Source organism: Trichechus manatus, unplaced genomic scaffold (genome assembly GCF_000243295.1).
Source record: "Trichechus manatus latirostris isolate Lorelei unplaced genomic scaffold, TriManLat1.0 scaffold00025, whole genome shotgun sequence".
Taxonomy (NCBI): Eukaryota; Metazoa; Chordata; class Mammalia; order Sirenia; family Trichechidae; genus Trichechus; species Trichechus manatus.
This window is the reverse complement of record NW_004443961.1, coordinates 1694346-1713229: the sequence shown is the minus strand read 5'-3', so window position 1 is coordinate 1713229 and position 18884 is coordinate 1694346. Positions and strand designations below refer to the sequence as shown.

At 44.3% G+C, this 18884-nt stretch overlaps 1 protein-coding gene across 1 annotated transcript in view; it reads right to left on the bottom strand.

The window, feature by feature from the left end:
- LOC111820053 (probable global transcription activator SNF2L2) overlaps positions 1-18884 on the bottom strand; it is a 37578-nt gene that overhangs the window by 1105 nt on the left and 17589 nt on the right. The window contains exons 2-4 of the mRNA XM_023728561.1: positions 17347-17612; positions 12700-12829; positions 4680-5065 (exon numbers count right to left, since the gene is read on the bottom strand). Of these exons, the coding sequence (XP_023584329.1) occupies positions 4680-5065; positions 12700-12829; positions 17347-17571 (741 nt within the window). The 5' untranslated portion in view covers positions 17572-17612. The remainder of the gene's footprint in view (positions 1-4679; positions 5066-12699; positions 12830-17346; positions 17613-18884) is intronic.

Sequence of the window (18884 nt, the reverse complement as noted above, 5' to 3'; positions counted from 1 at the left end):
AATGTCATAAAACAATATGTGTACTAACTGTTTAATGAGAAACTATTTGTTCTGTAAACCTTCATCTAAAGTACAAAAAAAAAAAAAGTCAGGAGTCACATAAAAGTGAGATGCAATTTGGGTGTGGTCCTAAAATCACATTTTGCAAATGGCACCACAAGCCACTTTAGGCATCTCTGATCCCTCTGTCCATCGCAATCAGGAGAGCGGCGCGGTGGAAAATGAGGCTTCACAAATATGGTGGGAGATGCCAGTCCTGTGGTGTGAACCAAAAGGAGCACACAGTCTTCTGGCTAATGACTTATATAGCATATTGCAGGCTTGATCAGTGAATCTTGGAAACTTCTTTTTTTTTTTTTTTACTAAGTATTAAGATATATTCCTAAAAACATTCAGTGTAGGGAAAAAAGTGCTCCTTGCAGCTAACAAAAACAAGCAATTACTAAGATTCAAGAGAGCATTTTTCTTACGATATCAGAATAAAGGGACACGCAATCACCAAGCTTATTAAAACGCATTTAACAAATTAACGTAAAATAATTTTCCACATTCAACTTCAGGAGCGTAAATTAATTCCTAGGTATAGACCAAAAAAAGAAGTGTTCTATTTCTCTTTCTTGGTGAAATTTTTACCTACTTGAACATAATTAATAAGCTTTGTGACGCTACTGGATGAGTTAGTAAATAAAAATTACAGAATCTCAGTAAGCAGATGTTTTAACCACCAACAGGCTTCCTTCCAAGTATTTTTCCATATCCTTCCCAGGAAAAATTAAAGTTATTAAATGGTATGAAAATAATAGTCTATTTGTCAGATACATTAAGAAAATTTGGACACACTTATTCAATTTCCAACGAGCACCATTTACAAATGGGCTGAAATGACAACGCAAAGGGAGATATATGCAAATGTGACGGGGCATGTGAAGAATTAGAACAAACTGCTTAGGAAATGCGTGTGTGTGTGTGTGTGTGTGTGTGTGTGTGTGTGTGTGTGTGTGTGTGTGTGTGTGTGTGTGTGGTGTGGGTGGGGGTATTATCATTGTTCTTTTTTTTCCCCCTCCTTCTGGATTCTTCTCGAGAAATCTGTAACTCTGGTTCTAGGGGTTGATGAAAAATATCATGTAGGTATTGTAGGAGCCCTGGTGGTGCAGTGGTTAAGAGCTTGGCTGCTAACCAAAAGGATGGCAGTCCAAATCCACCAGTTGCTCCTTGGAAACCCTATGGGGCAGCTGAACTCTGTCCTATAGGGTTGCTACGAATTGGAATTGACTCGATGACAACGGGTTTTTGTTTTTTTTAATTGCAGATGTAGGAACCCTGGTGGTGCAGCGTGGTTAGGCGCTCAGCTGCTAACCGAAAGGTCAGCAGTTTGAACCCACCAGCCGCTCTGCGGGACAAAGATGTGGCAGGCTGCTTCTGTAAAGATTACAGCCTTGGAAACCCTATGGGGCAGTTCTTCTCTGTCCTGCAGGGTCACTATGAGTCGGACTCAGCTCGATGGCAACAGGTTTTTGGTGTAGGGAGCTGAACGTGACTTGTCACGATTAGGCACGGCCAGAATGTAACTACCTATCCGTTAGGTCTGATGCTGCTCCCGCAGGCGGCCATAGTGTTCATCTGCCTGACTATCGACAGGAATCATCTCCCTTCCACCAGACACTCGAGGTCTGCTAAACGATAAGACCTTCCCCTGGTAGCTTCAAACGGAAGACAAATTACATTCTTCCGCTTAGCTCCGACTCCCTCTCAGACATAAACAGTTTAGCCTTGATGGTCAGAGGTACAAAAAACACCTTCTGCTTCACCTTCCGTCTTCATCTTAGGGGTCGAGGTAGTTATCTGCCCCGGTACTTCCCAGGTGAGCCCCAGCTCAGCTCAGGGGGTCTCACTGGCGGCACTGCTCTGCCTGATTTTAAGAAACAGGGAGACAAATACTGACATACACAAGTCTTAAAAAGCAAGCCTGTTGCCAGCGAGACGGCCCCAACTCACGTCGACTGCATGTGACAGAGTAGAACTGCCCCAGAGGGTTTTCTTGGCTGTGATATTTATAGAAGAAGATTGCCAGATTTTTCTTTCATGGTACCACTGGGTGGGTTTGAACCACCAACCTTTAGGTTAGTAGCACAAACTGAGCCAGCCAGGGACCTGAAATTCTACAGCCCACTCTCCCATAAAGTCCTCAACCCCCAAATAGCTTCATTTTCTAATAAAGCCTTTTGCTGGAAATACAACAGATACAATCAGTAAGTAATAAAATGAATTCCCTCTAAGGACAGGGACTTAATGAGTAAAGATGTAGGTACTGGACTGATGAGAAAATGAAGCCATCTCTTCTGGAAAGGGTCCAGAAAATGCACTCGGGATTGCATTTACGAGGATATGAAGCATTTATTACGTGTAAGCGTCCAGATAACTAAAACTTCGTTCTTTTAATTTTACTACTTTGATCGGCCTGAAAAGGTTTCTCAAAGGAACCACTCAGCTTCCTGCCTTCTCAGATGAGACTGTGGACTCTCTGCCTACAGAGCTAGGTCATTTTTAAAACTATCAATGCTTGCAGAGGTCTGTGATGAGGTGACACCCCTGACTCATGCCTCTATGACAAGGTCCTGGAGCGCTACCTTTTGGGAAATGCACTTTTTGCTCCCTCTTTCTCATCAAGCTACCAGCTACCCAGCTGCTGCCAGTATGCCTGCACTTGAAACCCTTCCAGTGAGTACTCCCTATGTGCTGGGAGGTGGCGTAGTGGTTAAGAACGATGGCTGTTAACCAAAAGGTTGGCAGGTCGAATCTACCAGCCGCTCCTCAGAAACTCTAAGGGGCAGTTCTACCCTGTCCTGTAGGGTTGCAATGAGTCAGAATGGACTCGGCTGTAATGGGTTCTTTTTTTTTCTCTCTCCTGGTTATATGCTGAGCAGATCCCCAGTGGTGAAGTGGGTTAAGTGCTCGGCTGCCAGCCCAAAGGTTGGCAGTTCAAACCCACCAGTGGCTCTGCAGGAGAAAGACCTGGTAATCTCCCATAAAGATTACAGCCTAGAAAACCCTATGGGGCTTTGTCACATGAGGTCGCTATGAGTTGAATTAACTGGACAGCACCTAACAAGTTCCAAGTCTAGGAAAAGCACCAATATCTCAAAGGAATGGTTTGCAGTGATCGGCATGGCCAGGCTTGCCCCAACTGGTGGGAACCATTCACAGCAAATGGGTCAGCGTCCAGAAAGCACTGCCTTCTGGCTCCCATCAGGGCAGAACCATAAACTCTCTGCTTATCCAGTTCTTAACAAAAACCTTCCTAAGGAAACAACGTTCATGAAGATCACCCTACTGGGATCAAGCAGAACATCAGAAGGCCACACAGGAAGACTACATCAAATCGACTCCCTGCATGGTGTCGTAGCTTCCAATTTGGTCCCAGGGCACTGTAAGAAATCAGCCACGTGGGATCTGTTCCTCTATTTATTATGAACAAATGTTATTAATGCCTCTATTGTGCATTGTGGAGCCCTGGCAGCGAAGTGGTTAAGAGCTCAGGCTGCTAACCAAAAGGCTGGCAGTTTGAATCTACCAGCCGCTCCTTGAAAACCCTACGGGGCAGCTCTACTCTGTCCTGTAGGGTCGCTGTGAGTCAGAATCGACCTGACGGCACACAACAACAATTGTGCATTGCCTGTTACCGTCATTATCATCACCATCACTAGGATTTCAAAAAATGATCCCACCTGGGAAATCTACTTTACACACTCATGGAAGGAAAGGCGTTCCATCTCTGAGAGACTGGTAGGCAACTTCCTTTCAGATGGCGAGAATTTGGTACTGGACCCTGTCTCCTGGTTCTGACTTCCAGGAATCCCAGCGTGGGACAAATGGTTAATGTGCTTGGCTGCTAACCAAAAGGCTGGAAGTTTGAGTCCACCCAGAGGTGCCTTGGAAGAAAGTTCTGGCTATCTAATTCCAAAAGATCACAGCCATTGAAAACCCTATGGGGCGCAGTTCTACTCTGACACACATGGTTTTGCTGTGAGTCGGAATGGACTTGACGGCAACTGACTTCCAGGAAACGAGGATCTTTGAAGCCCAACTACAGCAGCTACGCGCGCTCTTGTGGCCCCAAGTTCCTGACTTCCTGTTCTCGACTCCTTACTGATTTTCATATTTCCCCTTGCTTCCGATTTCCTATTTTATGATTATTCTTCTGCAGGTATGCCTCCTGTCAGCCTGCCCAAATGCTTTTCACAACAAAAAGAGGAAGAAATCAATCAACCAACATAAAAGGGCCAGAGCAGGGCTGGTTCGAGGAGCGGGTTTTGGCGATGGAATGCACTGGGGGCAGGGACTCTTAACCTGGGGTCTGTGGACAGCCTTCCAAGAAACCGTGAACCTTTTGAAAGAGAATGCAAAATCGTGGGGGGTGGTGCTTTTTCCCTAGGTCCTCAGCTTGCACTGGTCTCAAAAGGTTGTGAAACATTGTTCTAGGACTCTATAGCGGGAGGAGACTGAGAATCCTGGCCATCAACCTGGAGCAACAGTTGCAGAAAAGGATATAAGGGCAGTACAAGCAAAGGGCAAGTCGGCCCCGGGCTGATCCCAACCCAGTGTTCCCCTGCAGTCAGCAGCCCTTCTTATCCGAGACGGACCACTGCATCGTTTGTTTGGCTGCATATTAACCTACCAGCTGGTCTGCTGTAGTTAACGAGGGCTGGCTGCTGGGGCTGCGGCTGGGGCTGCGGCTGGGGCTGAGGCTGGGGCTGCGGCTGCTGCTGTTGTTGTTGCATGCCAGGCAACGTCCTTTTCCCCTGGACTGCGAGCTGCAGTGTTTCGGGGAGGGGCTGGCCCCGGGCCAGCATCTTGTAAGCTAAAATCTGAGCTCGAAGCTGGTGCAGCTGGACAGGACTGAAAGGCGAGGGGCCTCTGCTGGGCTGGCTCATGGCCTGCGGATCGCCCGGGATGAGGGGCCCCGGCTGGCTCGGCGGCATCTGGGGCGGTGTTGGGCCTCCGCCAGATATAGGGCTGGATACATGCTCTGGGGCTCCCAGTGGAGATGGGTGCGGAGACATATAACCTAAAAGGGAACAAAAAAGGAGATTACAGGCTGCTTCCACGGCCTGGCAGGCATTCCCGAGAATTCTGATAATTCTCTAGAACAGCACTGCGCAGCAGAGACAGAATGTGAGCCATATACGCAATCATCAATTTCCTAGTAGCCACAGAAGAGGTCCTTGGGTGGTGAAAACAGTTTGCTCTTGGCTACTAACCTAAAGGTTGGTGGTTCGAACTCACCCAGTGGTGCTGCAGAAGAAAGGCCTGGTGATCTGCTTCCGTAAAGAGTACTGCCAAGAAAACCCTATGGAGCAGTTCCACTCTGTAACACATGGGGTCACCGTGAGTTGGAATCAACCTGATGGCAATAGCTTTTTTTTTTTTTTTTAGTAGTCACATTAAAAAAGTAAAAGAAACGGTAAAACTAATTTTAATTCTTGTGGTTTTTGTTAGCTGCCATCAAGTTGACTCTGACTCATGGCAACCTTATGTTTAACAGAATGAAATAATACATTTAACCCAATGTATTCAAAATATCATAATCCATCTCTAGTTCTAGTTAGTTGTGTAGTGCCTGGGGTCTTAAAAGCTTACAGCAGCCATCCAAAGCACAGCAATCAGTCTCTGGTCACCTGGAGCAACAGAGGAAGAAGAAGAGTCAGGAATAGGAGGAGGATATGAAAGGTGTGGCTAACTGCCCCCATGAACAACTGCCTCGTTCGCCATGAGACCAGAAGAACTGGATGGCGCCCGGCTACCATTACTACAGTTTGAGCAAAGAGTCTATAGAAGAATCCTGATCAAAAGGGGGGAAATGCAGAATAGAATTTCAAATTCTCCTGGAATCCAGACTTTTTGGAGCCATGGAGGCTGGATGAATCCCTGAAATTACTGCCCTGAGAAAATCTTTAAACCTTAAACCAAAAATATCCCCTGAAGTCTTCTTAACACCAAACAACAGCCTAGGTTAACTAGTAAAAAATGTCTGTCTGTACGGGATCAAAGTGACAACAGCAACTGTAAAGATTAGATAGGAAGCTTAGGGGGCAGTGAGTTTATGTTAACGAGGGAGGAACAACTCAGAAAGGGAGGGTGAGAATGGTTGCACAACGCGAAGAATGTGATCAATGTCACTGAACTGCACATGGAGAAATGGGTGAACTGGGGTATGTTTTGCTGTGTATGGTCTCAACAACAACAAAATACATAAAATATTATAATCCCAACATATGAAAGTTATTAATGAGGTATTTTATACTCTTTTTATCGTGCTTAGTCTTCAAAATCCAGCATTTTACACTGACGACACATTACACTTCAAACTAGCCACCTTTCACATAGCCACGTGTCCTAGAAGGCAAACCGTTTGTGGTTGTTATACGCTAAGAAAAAGGCTTCAGGGGCAAGCAAGAGACATTTAAAGTAGCTCCGACCTGGAGAACAAAACCAGAAGTCTAACATAGCTCAGCGGAGAATGACGAGGCTTTGATCGGGACACCAAATATTGTCTGGTTTACTTTTATGCACATTAGGAATAATTCACATTTATCAAGGGTCTACGCTGTCAGCAAAAATGAGATGGACTGGCACGCTGGCTGCAAGAACGGGCTCAAACATACCTATGATTGTGAGGAGGGCGCAGGACCAGGCAAAGCTCCCTTCTGTTGTACAGAGGGCCGCGATGAGTCAGAGCTGACTTGACGGCACCTAACAACCACCGCAGCACTTTTGCAATCACTGTGCAAAGCGCTGTATGTACCATCTTAGTGGATTTCTCTCCAGACGCAGAGCCAGAGCCGAGGATTGAGTGCAGGGTATTTATTGGGAGATGTAGGGACAATGGCATGTAGGTTTCTGAGTGGTACAAATGGTTTGTGCTTATCTACTAACCTAAAGGTTGACACTTTGAACCCACCCAGCACCACCACGATAGAAAGACCTGGCAGTCTGCTTCCATAAATACTACAGCCAAGAAAACCCTAAGGGGTGGCATTACTCTGTACCACACGAGGTCGCCAAGAGTTGGCAATAGGTTTGGTTTTGGGTGAGAGACACTGGCATACACGGGGAAAGGAGAGAGATGGAAGAGAAGGCAGCCGCTAAGGGACGTGTTGTTAAGCCAGCTGCTGCAGTGGGGGCTTGAAGATTGTTATCCCAGGGAAGGGGTGAAGAAGCTGGATATTTATACTTTTACAATCATCGGAAGCTAGATTGTCACTGGTTATGACAAATGCCCTGGGGAGCATTTGTCCCCAGGGCCATTTCCATGTGTGCATAAGGGGGGTGGGTGCCAGGACCCCCTGGCAAGATGGTGGCTCTGGCCAGTGCACACCCAGCTGGTAGGAGCACAAAAAAGGTAAAGGGGACCCAAGGGGGCACAGGCGGAGCATAGGTTATTTCTTCAATCCTCACAGCAAGCCCAGAAGGTATGTATTGTTACTTCAACTTTAAAATGAAGAAACTGGGGTTCAGAGAATAAGCATGCTGCCCTGGGCCACACAGTTAGAACGAGGCTGCTCCAAGATTCAAAGCAAGTCTGTCTGATTGCAATGCACATGCTCCTTCCATCGTCTAGCATAAACCCGGTTATATAAACATAAGTTAAAGACTTCAGAGTTGCAAAAATCTTCCAGAACGATTTTGTTGTCGTTGTTGTGTGCCATCGAGGCGATTCCGACTCACAGTGACACCACATGACAGCATAAGCCTGCCCCATAGGGTTTTCCATTCCATAATCTTTATGGGAGCAGATCACCAGCTCTTCTGTCCAGTGGAGCGACCAGGGGGTTTGAACTGCCGACCTTCCGGTCAGCAGCCCAGTGCTTTAAATACTGGGCTACTAGGGCTCCATAGAACTACTTACAATTTACCATAAAAAGGAAAGTGATCTGTTTGGGTTATAAGAGATTTAAGGGGGAAGTTTAAGAACACTTTCTTGAGGAAGAAGAATCAAAATGCACAAAAATCTCACGAAACTCATTTCAGAAGATGAACTGTACAGCCTGGCCAAAGAATTCCTAGAAAAACCTACGACTGAGCGTCGTTGAGGGAGATCCAAGATGAAGGAGAGAATGGGGTGACACGCAGCCTTCCAAAAGGGTTGCACTGAATCCAACTAAGTGCTCATTCACCAGTCAGAGATGTCTGAAAATACACCATAATATATAGAGAGATTGAAAGGTCTTTGCCTTTGTTGCTATGATATTCAACGAGTTTCAGTGGAGCTTTCAGACTAAGATGACTAGGAAGAAAGGCCTGGCGATCTACTTCTGAAAAATCAGCATTGAAACACTGTGGATCACAACAGGCCAATATGCAACTGATCATAGGGATGGCCCAGGACCAGGCTGCCATGAGTCAGGGGCCAACTCAATGGCAGCTAACAACCACAGCAGCCCTTTAATCAATGTACATGTCACAATTATCATAAAGGTCATCACATGGGTGTTTATTATATATCTGCTAATGTTCCTCCTGACTAGAACTCCATGACAGCTGTTGTTAGGTGCTGTAAGTCAGCTCTGACTCGGGTGACCCTATGTACAAAAGAACAAATGTTGCCCGGTCCTGCACCATCTTCACGACCGTTGGTATGTTCCAATCCATGGTTGCAGCCATCGTGTATTTTGAGTGTCTTCCGATCTAGGGGGCTCATCTTCCAGAACTATATGAGATAACATTCTGTTGTGATCCAAAGGGTTTTCTTTGGCTAATTTTCAGAAGCAGATAGCCAGGTCCTTCTTCCTAGCCTGTCTTAGTCCGGAAACTCCACTGAAACCTGCCCACCATGGGTGACCTTACTGGTATTTGAAATCCTGGTGGCACAGATTCCAGCATCATGGCAACAAGCAACTCACCACAGTGGGACAGACTGACAGACAGGTGGTGGGACATTTTCATAGTAGAAGGGACACCTTCAGGGGTTAAAATGGATCGTGGGTATCCTTTCTCCCAGTCTCTTCTGTTTCCTAAGGTCTCCGATTACACCTTGGTTGTCATTGTTGGTTACCATTCAGTCAGTTCCAACTCGTGGAGATCCCAGGTGTGCAGAGTAGAACTGCTCCACAAGGATTCCAAGGCTGTGACCTCTCGGAAGCAGATCGCGAGGTGCTATCTTCCGAGGCGCCTCTGGGCGGGTTCGAACTGCCAAACTTTTGGCTAGTAGTTGGGCACTTGCTTAACTGTAAGTGCCACCAAAACCCGTTGCTGTCGAGTGGATTCCGACCCATAGAGACCCTGCCCCCCAGGGCCTCCTCCGTCACAGCTTACCCCTGGGAAATCACAGGATGTCTATTACATGGACCAAAGACTTCAGCGATGCCGGGTCCACACAAAATCACCCGACTAGCAGCTCCGTCTACACTCAACTGTACAACAGTGTTTAACAAATCACTCTTTTAAACAATGAACAAGGAGCAGTGCCCAGTTCTGAAGGTGAGGCAGTTCCATCACGCACAATCATTCAAACCCTGAAAAGAGAACTTGGTCGCCTGAAAATCAGCATTAAAAAATTTATACCTCGAATTTGGTAAGAAAGAAACTGAGAGTGGAATAAAAATCATTTCTCAGAATTAATCAATACAACAAAATCAAACTTCAAATTTGATAAAAGGAATCTGGGGGGTGGGCAAAATTATTTCCCAGAATTTACAGGGGATAATAACAGAACCATTCTGTCACAGTCTGAGTTAACAATGTGACAGTGTCTCGGCTACAGAGTTTTTCTCTCCATGACTATTCCATAAAGACTTGAGGAAAAACAGAATCTACGTGATGAAATAACATTACATATTTTGGTAATTATCTTTCCCTAAAAAAACAGGGAGAAGAAACTGGGAGTGAATCTACATTTGTCTCTGGGATGACAGCGTGGCTGTAGACTCTGCTTTTTTAAGTGACTTCTTCATTCAAAAGTAGTCAAAAATGGCAGTTCTCCTTCTCTAGTCTTCTAGGGCTATTATCTCCCCCATTTCACCTTGCCTCAGAGAGAAGCAATAACCTCTCTCCTTTTACTAATCTTGAACATGTGAGTGCCAATTTTCTGTGAATTTTCTCTTCACACACACACATACAAACCTTAAATATTATACACCTGCCTTTGAAGGCTTCTTCCATTCAGTGGGCTAAAAATAAACAATGTTATCATCGGGACCATAAGGTACACACTTCCGTATTTATTGAAGGAAATGGTTTTGCTTCTCAACCAATCCCCTAAAATAACCTAATAGGTTGCTGGGTAGTAAAAGCTGGCAGCCTCTTGATCAATACCACACTCTCTGTACCTGTGTGTTTATAAATGGCTTCCTACAGCGGAGTTTTTAAAGCTACATGCTATTATACAATCTAAATTCTCTTTAGATCATTATATAGAATCAGACGGCATTATACCAACACTGCATTATTCAAAAATACACTTTTAAATAACCCATTCTCAAACCAACAATGCACTTCTACTATTTTAAGGGAAAAAAAAATTACGTATGTTAATTCTGATTCCATTTAATGCAGTCCTTTGCATTTCACAGCAATTATAACTCGCTGAGATATGAAAATGAAGATGGATTTAAAAACAATTGACTTGTGAATGAACAAGTTCACCTCTCTCTCTAATTGGATGAAATTTATGGAGTCTCTGCCCAGTCAGGTGCTAGATATCGTGCCAAATGTTGGAGATCCATAGATAAATGAGACATCATTCTTAAGTTAAAGGACAGAGCCATGTGATGAGAGAAATTTCAAAAGCTATAGAAGAATGCCCTCAACAATGATGCAGGCATCCCAGGTATTTTGTTTTGTGGTTTTCCTAGCGTTCCATTTCTAGCGGTACTGGAATACCACACTAGGGTAGGGAGCACCTGGCTTCGAAAAACACTGACTATAACTCATCCACACCTCCCAGGGATTAAAATGAAATCTACATTAGCTCTGTGAGCACACCTGGCCCCGTAGGATTTAAATGATAAACTTGGATATTCTTAACCCTGAATGGGTCAATTTTTTCTTCTTGTGCTGCCCTAAGTCCCGATGCTTCAGCCTGCTTTTGAACACGGTCAAGAGTCTATGAGTCATCGGCAGCACTTCTCCGTGCCTGACGCCAAAATTCATTTCAAAGTCTGGGACGTTCAAAAACCTGCTCAAATATTAGTGGAAAGGCATTCCAATGCCTCTCGCCTGTTTCTATTTCAAAAGGGAAATAATTCTGAATACACGTCTCTAAATCCTCATAGTCAAATCCTCCCCCAGATGAATGGATTGAGGAAAAAAAAAATCCATTAAATTACACAAGAGTATATACAGAAAACCATTAACGTCCTCAGCTGCTAAGTGAAAGGTTGGTGGTTCAAGCCTACTCAGAGGCACCTGGGAAGAAAGGCCTGGCCACTTACTTCCAAAAACATCAGCCCCTGAAAACCCTATGGAGCACAGTTCTCCTCTGCCACACGTGAGGTCACCGTAAGTCGGAGGTGACTTAGTGACGATTGGTTTTATAGATAGCAACACATAAACCATAAGCCTCGAATTAGAATATCTATGCAGTCATGTCAATTAATACTAGATTAACCATGACATTCGCATGTTGAAATGGCCACAGGAGGATTCCAAAAACAGCTCACAGTGTATTCAAAAGGCTCTGCGGTATCCTAAAATGCCTTCAACAGTGGGTGAAGGGAGGAGAACACGCTTAAGTAAGGCAGAAAGGAGCCGAGATGTATCACATACTGATTTGGCCACCCACCAGCACTGACAGGTGATTCCAACTGCCAGAAAAAGCCACCTTACATACAATGCAATTTGAGGGACACAGGCGGCTCATCTTACCTCCACATCTATGCTGTCACTGGAAGGTAGACCTGGACTCTATTTCTGGCCCTGTCACTTACAGGATTTGTCAAATTAAGGAAATGAAGGCCATTCTCTAGGCTTTGCACCCCACCCCCACCCCACCTATTACATTGGGGTAATGTCATTTCTACCAACCGTCTATCAATTTGTCGTCCTGTGCGGGCCTGTGTGTTGCTGCGATGCTGGAAGCTAGGCCACCGGTATTTCAAATACCAGCAGGGTCACCCAAAGTGGACAAGTTTTCATGGAGTTGCCAGACTAAGACAGACTAGGAAGAAAGGCCTGGAGATCTACTTACAAAAATTAGCCAACAGATCACAACAGAACATTGCCCAATATACTGCTGGAAGATGAGCCCCTAGGTCAGAAGGCACTCAAAATACACAGTGGCCGCAACAATGGATTCAAACATGCCAACAATCAGGAAGACGGCGCAGGACTGGGCAACATTTCGGTATGCCGTACATGAGGTTGCCATGAGTCAGGGCCGATTCAACGCAACTAGCAACAACAACGAATGTGATTTACTTACCAGGTGATGACAAAGATTATGGATGAAGTCCATAAACCACTTAGCAGAGTGCCTGGACACATGGTGGCCTGTCAAACTACCAAGGTTTTGGAAATAATTTGCCCATATATATCTATAAATTTGTATTGATAGGACGGCGGAGATTTCTATGGATAAGAAAAACCCTGCTGGATCCAACCTTCCTTACATGCTTTCTTTGGAAGTCATAATTAAAATAACCCATAGGGAAGATGGAGAGACTATAGTGTGGGACCAAAAACGGATGTGTAGTCGACACAAACCTTGGCTGTGCTGATCCATCGGACTCTGGGGAGGGCCCATTCCTGGGTGCGGGGGTCGCATCCCGGTGCCCTTCAAGGAGCCACAGTGGATATCTTCTACAATCCCCTTGTCATGCATACCATCAATGGGCTGGAACAGGTAAAGACACCAGTCAGACACTTCGTTAAGGCACAGGATTGCTACTACTACTGTATTTTCACACAAATAACGTGCACCTTTTATGTTTGCCAACCGCTCCCTCACCCAGCAAGGTATTTTCATAAGTGCCCCATGCCAATTTCTTTTTACATGCTGCTATAAAAAAAAAATTAGCATAGCACACTTATGAAAATACCTCACAGGGGAGGGTGCGGTTGGCAAACAAACATATAAGGTGTATGTTATTTGTGTAAAAATACTGTCCACAGTTTTCAGATGCTTCCCTAATGTTTTCAAAGGGATAGCACATTAATTTATTACCTATAAAACAGTCATATATTTTTACACCTCATCCAAAAAACCAAACCCACTGCCATCAAGTTGATTCCGACTCATTGTGACCCTATAGGACAGAGTAGAACTGCCCCACAGGGTTTCCAAGGCTGTAATCTTTAGGGAAGCAGACTGCCACATCTTTCTTCCATGAAGTGGCTGGTGGGTTTGAAACGCAGACCTCTCGGGTAGCAGCCGAGCACTTAACCACTGCACCCCTGGGGCTCATTTTATACCTCATAGGTGAGGGCAAATTAATAACAACAACAAGTACCCACACCTGTAAGATAAGCAAAATTATTGGTAAGTCAGAGGTTACCAAAAAACAAACAAAAAACCCAAACCAGTTGACATCAACTGATTCCAGTCAGAGGTTAAGGCTTTAGTTAAACAGTTCAATTTTTTTTTGTAATATCATCACCTACAAATAAAAACAAAGGTGGACAAGCTATTCTTCCATACCCGTTGTAAGTAAGCCTTGAAATTTGTTGTACAGTGAAGCGAGTCTGAAGTCTGAAGGAAGACTATTTGAAATGTCTTCGATGATCTATTTTTTAGTAATTTTTTCCATCAGAGAGGAAGGAACTATGGAAAGTTTAAAAGCTGGATCCAGAAGGTTCCATGGCAGTTGGAAAGAGAGGAACAGACAGGGTAGAGCAGTGAATGGGGGTGAACACTGAGAGGGAAGGAGGGCAGGACAGATAAAGCTGCATTACAGAGGGAAGAAGACTGAAAAAGGTTAAAAGCACAGTTTGGAAAGAAAGAAGAACACGAGAGCTGGCAACAGGACTTGGGGCCTAGCACCAAAGAGGGCACACGATAGCTATTGAACTGACGTTAATCCAATCCAGAATTGGGCAACCAAACATGTGTTTGAAGAAAAGGAAAAGTCTATTCCTCCTCAGACTGGAGTGGCAATTTTTCAAAACAAGCCTGAAAGAAATATTTCCAGAAATTTATAGAAACCAAATGACTTCCAGTAAGAAAGTATGAGTGTTTGCAGTTTTGGAGAAAAGAAAGTTAATTTCTGCAGCGTCAAAAGCACGCGCTTGAAAAGAGGAAAAATTTACCCTAAAGAGGATGTTCAGAAGAAAAGCAGGAAGAAGCTGGCATAAAGAGCGTCACCATGTCTGTTAAATAGTAATAATAGAAGGAAATCAAAGCGGAGCAGCAGAGGCGTGTAAGACACTTGTTTATCTCCAGTCATGTCGGAAAGCAAAAAGCTGAATCTCAGAGGGAGAAGAAGGAGAAAGAGAAGGAATAAAAAGAATCTAAGAAAATGGAGGCATCTGGTCAGCAGGTGTGAGCTCCAGGCGCCTGCCCATCTCCTCATGTGGGGAACGAGCTGAGGGGCTGGGCATAAGGAAACACAGAACAGTAAAAAAAGCAAAACTTGCAGAATGTGAATAAAACAAAACCCAGAGAGGAGCGCTGCTGGGGGTTACAAAGATGCTAGGTAACAAAATCAAAGGAACCAGATGTGATACTAACAAAAAAAATGCAGTGCAAAAATCTTAACAACGACCCGACACTTCATTTAAATGCTTAAATAATAACGTTGCTGGGTGCCAGGGAGTGGATATCGACTCATAGCGAGTCCACGTGACGCAGCAGAACTGCCCCGTAGGGCTTCCTAGGCTGTAATCGTTACGGAAGCAGATCACCAGGTCTTTCTCCCACGGAGCTGCTGTGTGGGTTTGAACCGCCAACCTTTCAGTTAGCAGCCAAGCGCTTAACCATCGTGCCACCAGGGCTCCTTAATAATAATGGGGACTAGCTAAATATTTTCTTCAGATTTTACCTTTCATTTTGGAGGTAAGACATCCTCAAATCCTTCTGAAATTATGTGAGCCACTCACGCTAAAATTCACAAGTGACAGATCAGATCTAACACAGCTCCCAAATTAGAACTGATTTGTTCTTCAACATACACATAAGACAAGCTAAGACTTCAGTATGTCAAAATGCTCAGTATATCCCCTGAAAAATATGATATGGAAAACAAACAGCTCTATTTCCCTAGACACTGGACAAGCTAAAAATCGATTAAAAAAAAAAAAAAGAAAAAAGAAAGAAAGGGGGAGGACCTGGGAATATTGCAGGGATAACCATGATATATTATTAAATGAAAGCAGGAAGGAATTAATAGGGATATACGATTCTGTGATGGTAAAAGAAAAGCAAAAAAAAATCTAACCTGTATATGCATATATATGCATGTACTTTTTTTTTTTTTTTTCACTGAACAAGAAAAAAGTAAGGAGTGAAAAAAATCTACAGGAAACTGTTCACATTGGTTACCTGGGGTGAAGCTAGGATGAACTCTTTCCTAGTCCCTAGCAGGTACAAACAGTTAACACATTTGGCTGCTAACTAAAAGGGTGGAGGTTCAAATCCACCCAGAGGTGCCTCGGAAGGACGACCTGGGATCTGCTTCTGAAAAATCAGCCCCTGAAAACCCTATGGAGCAGAGTTCTACTCCGACACGCGTGGGGTGAGTTGGGATCCCCTGGAGGGCAACTGCTGGGCTGGTTATTTACCTTAGTATTGTTTCACTTTTCACTATCAGCCCATATAATACTTTGCTGATTTGAGAATCATCAAACAAAGAAACTTCTTTTTCAAAAAATGGGCTCTGAAGCCTTGACTTAAAACCGACGTAAAGTCTACATAATTCAAGGAAGGACTTGCTTTTTTTCCGTGGTTGACTTTCTGTTTTAAGCCCACATCTTCCACCACTTACCTACTTTAGAGAAAATGCATCCCACCACCCTGTCGACCTGTGGTGTCGCTCAAAACCAGCTGCCATCTAGTCGATTCCGACTCATGGCAACCTCAGGTATGTCAGAGTAGAACTGTGCTCTATGGGGTTTTCAATGGCTGATTTTTCAGAAGGAGATCACCAGGCCTTTCTTCTGAGGCACCTCTGGATGGACCCAAACCTCCAACCTTCTGGGAAGCAGCCAAGCACTTTAACTGTGTGCACCCCCCAGGGGGTGGAAAACCTCTATTTGCCTCTTAGGCAAAGCCTTCAGGTAATGTGCAATGGACTTAGAGCTGCTCTTTGATTACTGCTAATTTTCAAAGCAAACTGTCACGGAGGATCTTGCTTACTATCTCAAAAGGTCGCTCTCTCTTCTTTGCATATCCTGCGAAGGCATGATGCTAAATTATACTGATATCATCGACCGCACGGCCATAATCCGGGCTCATAAACAGGATTATTATAAACTGAGTCCAGAAACAAACAGCTGACCTGCGTTCTGCCAACCCAGAGCCCCTTCCCAACACCAGAATCAAGCTTCCTCATGCAGAAACTACCAAGTGCCTTTTAAGGAATCCCTAGAAACTATTTGATCTCCATAAAGCCTTTTCCCCCCACGCATCTGTCAGTCTGTCGTACTGGTGTGAGTGCATGTTGCTGTGATGCTGGCTGGAAGCTACCCCGCTGGTATTCAAATACCAGCAGGGTCACCCATGGTGGACAGGCTTCAGCTAAGCTCCCAAACTAAAAAAGCCTTTAAAAAAAAAAAATCCCTTTAGAAAAAGACTCTTTTTCCTTTTACTCTTTATTAACATCTAATTTTTCATAAAAGTTGACATTCCTAGGGAAGAATAATTTTCAGTATGTTCATTAGTGGATGATACGAATTAACACAGAGAGGGGAAAAAAAAAAGAAGACTTATTCACTAATTTACTTATTCACCAAGCTAAAATATCTCCAGCTCACAAATCCCAGAATCTACCTGTCAGAACTCATATTCTAACCACTGTTTAAAAAGCCAGAATCTGATCTTCCCAGTTGGGACAACATCTGTAGCAATAAAAGTCCCTAGATGTGTGCTTTTAATAATGTACAAGATAAGACAAAGATCTAGCTCGATCCTTGTTCATAATATTTAAAAATAAAAGGTGGGGGTGGTTGACCAGGAGTATTAGCAATCTATGGGTTTAGTGTTTGACTACTAGCTGAAAGGTTGTCAGTTCAAATCCACCCAGAGATGCCTCTGAAGAAAGGCCTGGCAATCTGCTTCTGAATGATCACAGCCCTGCAAGCCCTATGGAGCACAGTTGTATTCTGCACACACGGGGTGGCCATAAGTTGGAGAAGACTTGAAGGCACCTAACAACAACAGTGGTTCAGGAGAGACCCAATGGGAGGAGAAATTTTCACCTTGTGCATCGGATGCATGGCTTCCTGCGGGAAGTCAGCTGACCCCATCGGCGGCATTGGGTGCGAGACACTTGGAGGTCCAGGACTTGGTCCCATCATATTGTGGACGGAACCTGGGGATGGCCCTGGCCCGGGGCTAGGTCCCAGAATTGGTCCGGGGGAGGGTCCGGGCCCCGGCGAAGGCCCTGGGTGGGGCATCGTGCCAGGGTCTGTGGGTGTGGACATCAACTTCTCCTGCCTGTGCCAGTAAGCCGAATAACACTAACCTAGGAAGAAAAACAAAGAAAGGAATATTTGAAACATGATGTTAAGATGAGAATAAAATAGTTGTTAGTACTTGATGGTGCCGTTTTGGTAAGAAACATCAAACAGAACTGTGTTCCCTGGTCCAGATGTTTGAGTGCGTGTGATATATATCCGTCTGCCCTGGTCTTTATGAAGACCACTTGTTTAAAAAAAACAAAAATTCTAAATGATTCCCCAGAAAGACATAAATCATCTAAGACAAAAAAAAGACTCACTACAGAAACTCAAATTTAACACATAAGCAGAATTCTAAACAAGTTTGAAATCAATTACTGAAGTCAACAGATGCTTTCATGAACTAGTCTGGGCATCTTATGTCATTAGCCCCCAAAGCCATTAAAACATAAAATCTCTAAAACAGTATCCAACCAAGACCTATTTTCATGAGTGAACAGACATTTGACACTTCACAAAGAATTGTAGATCGTTAAAAAGAACAACAAAATACCATTTTGTAAATGGAGAATGACAGAGAAGTCTCAATCATGGAAAAAAGCAGAGGTAACGAGAATCAAAGACAGGTTTATATCCATATATACAATTACTAGCTAAGTTATTTAACTTGTCTTCTTCTGAGATTTAAATGTAACGGTATTGATGTTGCTAGCGGCTGTCAAGTCGGCTCTGACTCATGGCGACCTTGTGTACAGCAGCGCAAAACGTTGCCTCATTGTGCACCATCTTTATGATTGTTGCTATGCTGGAGTCCATTATTTTGGCCACCGTGTCAATCCATTTCACGAAGGGCTTCCCCTGCCCTTGCCAACCGTCCACTTTCCAACTATGATGTCCTTCTCTAGTGACTGGTCTTTCCTGATGATGCGTCCAAAGTAAGCAAGCTGAAGTCTTGCCATCCTCGCTTCAAAGGAGCGTTCTGGCTGTACTTCTTCTAAGACTGATTTGTTCGTTCTTTTGGCAGTCCATGGTAGATTCAACATTCTTCGCCAACACCACAATTTGAATGCGTCAATTCTTCTTCGGTCTTCCTTTTTCAATGTCCGGCTTTCACATGCATATGAGGTGACTGAAAAGAGCATGGCTTGGTCAGATGCACCTTAGTCCTCAAAGTGACATCTTTGCCCGTTAAGACTTTAAAGAGCTCTTTTGCAGCAGATTTGCCCAACGCAATGCATCACTTGATTTCTTGACTGCTGCTTCCATGGGCATTGATTGTTGATCAAGTAGAATGAAATACAACCGTGCACGTTAAAACAAAAACATAGCATTGCGCC